The 2,226-nt window shown below is 38.9% G+C and overlaps 1 protein-coding gene across 1 annotated transcript; it reads left to right on the forward strand.

Moving 5' to 3' along the window:
* The first annotated feature begins 240 nt into the window (after window positions 1-240).
* Window positions 241-1,962, forward strand: LOC131616157 (uncharacterized). Its single transcript, XM_058887414.1, has one exon. It carries the CDS (start codon window positions 351-353, stop codon window positions 1,638-1,640), a length of 1,290 nt encoding a protein of 429 aa, XP_058743397.1. The 5' UTR covers window positions 241-350; the 3' UTR covers window positions 1,641-1,962.
* The last annotated feature ends 264 nt before the right edge of the window (window positions 1,963-2,226 follow it).

Here is a 2,226-nt window from a genome sequence, read left to right on the forward strand (position 1 = left end):
TCTTGAACTAATCGATCGCAAGGTCGGATACAAAGATATATATACTATTAAATTCATATATTAGATATTTCTTTATTATAAATAAATAATTAAATTTTATGTTTTATGTCATAAATAAAAATAAAACTTATAATAAATATTATAATTAATTATAAGAAATTACTAATAATACTAATTTTTTAAAATATTTTTGATAAGTATTAAAACTTGGGCCAAAATGTAGTAGTTGAGCCCAACAACATGCAAAACCCTAACGAGAGAAACCCTAATAGCCCTGGGAATAATTTCATTCTGTAATATTCTCCATCTTTCATCGCCATTTCAAAGTTGAAAGAACCCAACACATTTTCATGGCGTCCGAAAACCCGAAATCAGAGACCGCGCTAGAGAATTCAAAAGTAGAGGCAATAACCAAAGCTGTAGATTCTCTTCTGAAATGGCACAAATCACGATCAGAAACCGAAAAACCCAAACTCTTCGAAGAAGAAGACTTCATCTACCTCGTCTTAACCCTAAAGAAGATTCCCACTAACGGCCGCGTTAACCCTCACAAGATCCCCATCCCTCACTCCCTCCTCTCGCCGTCATCGGAGCAATGTCTCATCATCGACGATCGTGCCAACAAGCCCGCTCGACTCACCAAAGATGAGGCTAAGAAGAAGATTCAGTCTGAGTCCATTCCTATTTCCAAGATTCTCAAGCTCTCGAAGCTCACCACGGATTATCGCCCGTTTGAGGCCAAGCGTAAGCTGTGTAATTCGTATGATTTGTTTTTTGCTGATAAGACTGTTGTGCCGTTGTTGCCGAGGTTGCTTGGGAAGCAGTTTTTTAAGAAGAGGAAGGTTCCGGTGCAGCTTGATTTGAAGAAGAAGAACTGGAAGGAGCAGATTGACAGGGCGTTATCTTCGGCGCTGCTGTTTTTGAGGACTGGGACTTGTAGTGTTTTGAAGGTGGCCAAGATGAGTATGGAGAGGGATGAGATTGTGGAGAATTTGGCTGCGGCGATGGAGGGGGTTGTTGAGGTTTTTCCTAAGAAATGGGGGGTTGTTAGGTCTTTTCATGTTAAGTTGTTGGAGTCAGTTGCGTTGCCGGTTTATCAGGTGGTGCCGGATGTTAGGTTGAAGATTGAGGGGGTTAAGGATTTGGAGGCTGCGCTGGTGAAGGATGAGAAGAAGGTTCGTGATGGGAAGGATGGGAAGAAGAGTAAGAAGGGGAGGATTCATGAGATTGAGTATATGGATGATAGAATGAGTGAGGAGGGTGATGTTCGTAGTGATGTTGATGTTGCTGATATTGATGTTGATGATGATGCTGTTGGTGGTGGTGATAAGGTAGATGATGATCACGAGAACAGTGAGATTGAGAGTGGAGGGATTAGGATTAAGAAGAGGAAGAAAGGAGTCAAAGGGAAGAAAGAGGTTTTGAGTGAGGCGGGAAGTGTGAAATCGTTGAAGGGATCTGCTAAGAGGAAGAAGAAAGATGTGTTAGAGACTGTGAATGTGAATGGAAATGCTGCAGAAGAAGTTTCCGTCAAGAAGGGCAAAGATAAATTGTTCACCGAGGACACTGGTTCGGACAAGAAGACAAAGAGAGCTGATGTGAAGTTAGCCAAGGGTAGGAAAAGTAAGAAAGTTGTATGAAGGTAGTAAAGGGTAGGAAAAGTAAGAAAGTTGTTTATTGCTTGATGTGGCTGTGTTGTATTGCCTGATGAGTTCTCTGGCAGATTTTGATTTTTGAAAATTTTGGTATTTAATGGGTTTTAGTTTTGGTTATAATGTTGTTTACTGATTCAAATGTACTCTGTTTTAAGCTTTAGATTTGTTCTCTATAGGCAAAATATCAAAATATTGTTTATCATTTCATAGTGATATAAGTTATTTAGATACCTAATGTTAGGCAAAATCAAATTTTATATTTGTATAATGTGCCTTTTATTTTATGGCAACTAACATTGGAGTGTGGGTCATAAAACATTATGTTTCATATCTTTTCCTTGTAGCATGAATGGTTCATATTCATCATTTCTTAAAATGTACAAGCTTATAGTTAATATTGATGCTGTGGTAGATGCATAATTCTACTTTTACTATTGACATATTCTACATACCTCTCATAAAGCTATGATGAATTTGAACACAGATTTCAATGGAGAAAACAGTTAACATTGCAGTTGTTCCTGGTGTTGGGTATAGCCACATGTAGGGGTGGGAATAGGCCAGGCCGGCC

Source organism: Vicia villosa, linkage group LG7 (genome assembly GCF_029867415.1).
Source record: "Vicia villosa cultivar HV-30 ecotype Madison, WI linkage group LG7, Vvil1.0, whole genome shotgun sequence".
In the NCBI taxonomy this organism is placed as follows: domain Eukaryota; kingdom Viridiplantae; phylum Streptophyta; class Magnoliopsida; order Fabales; family Fabaceae; genus Vicia; species Vicia villosa.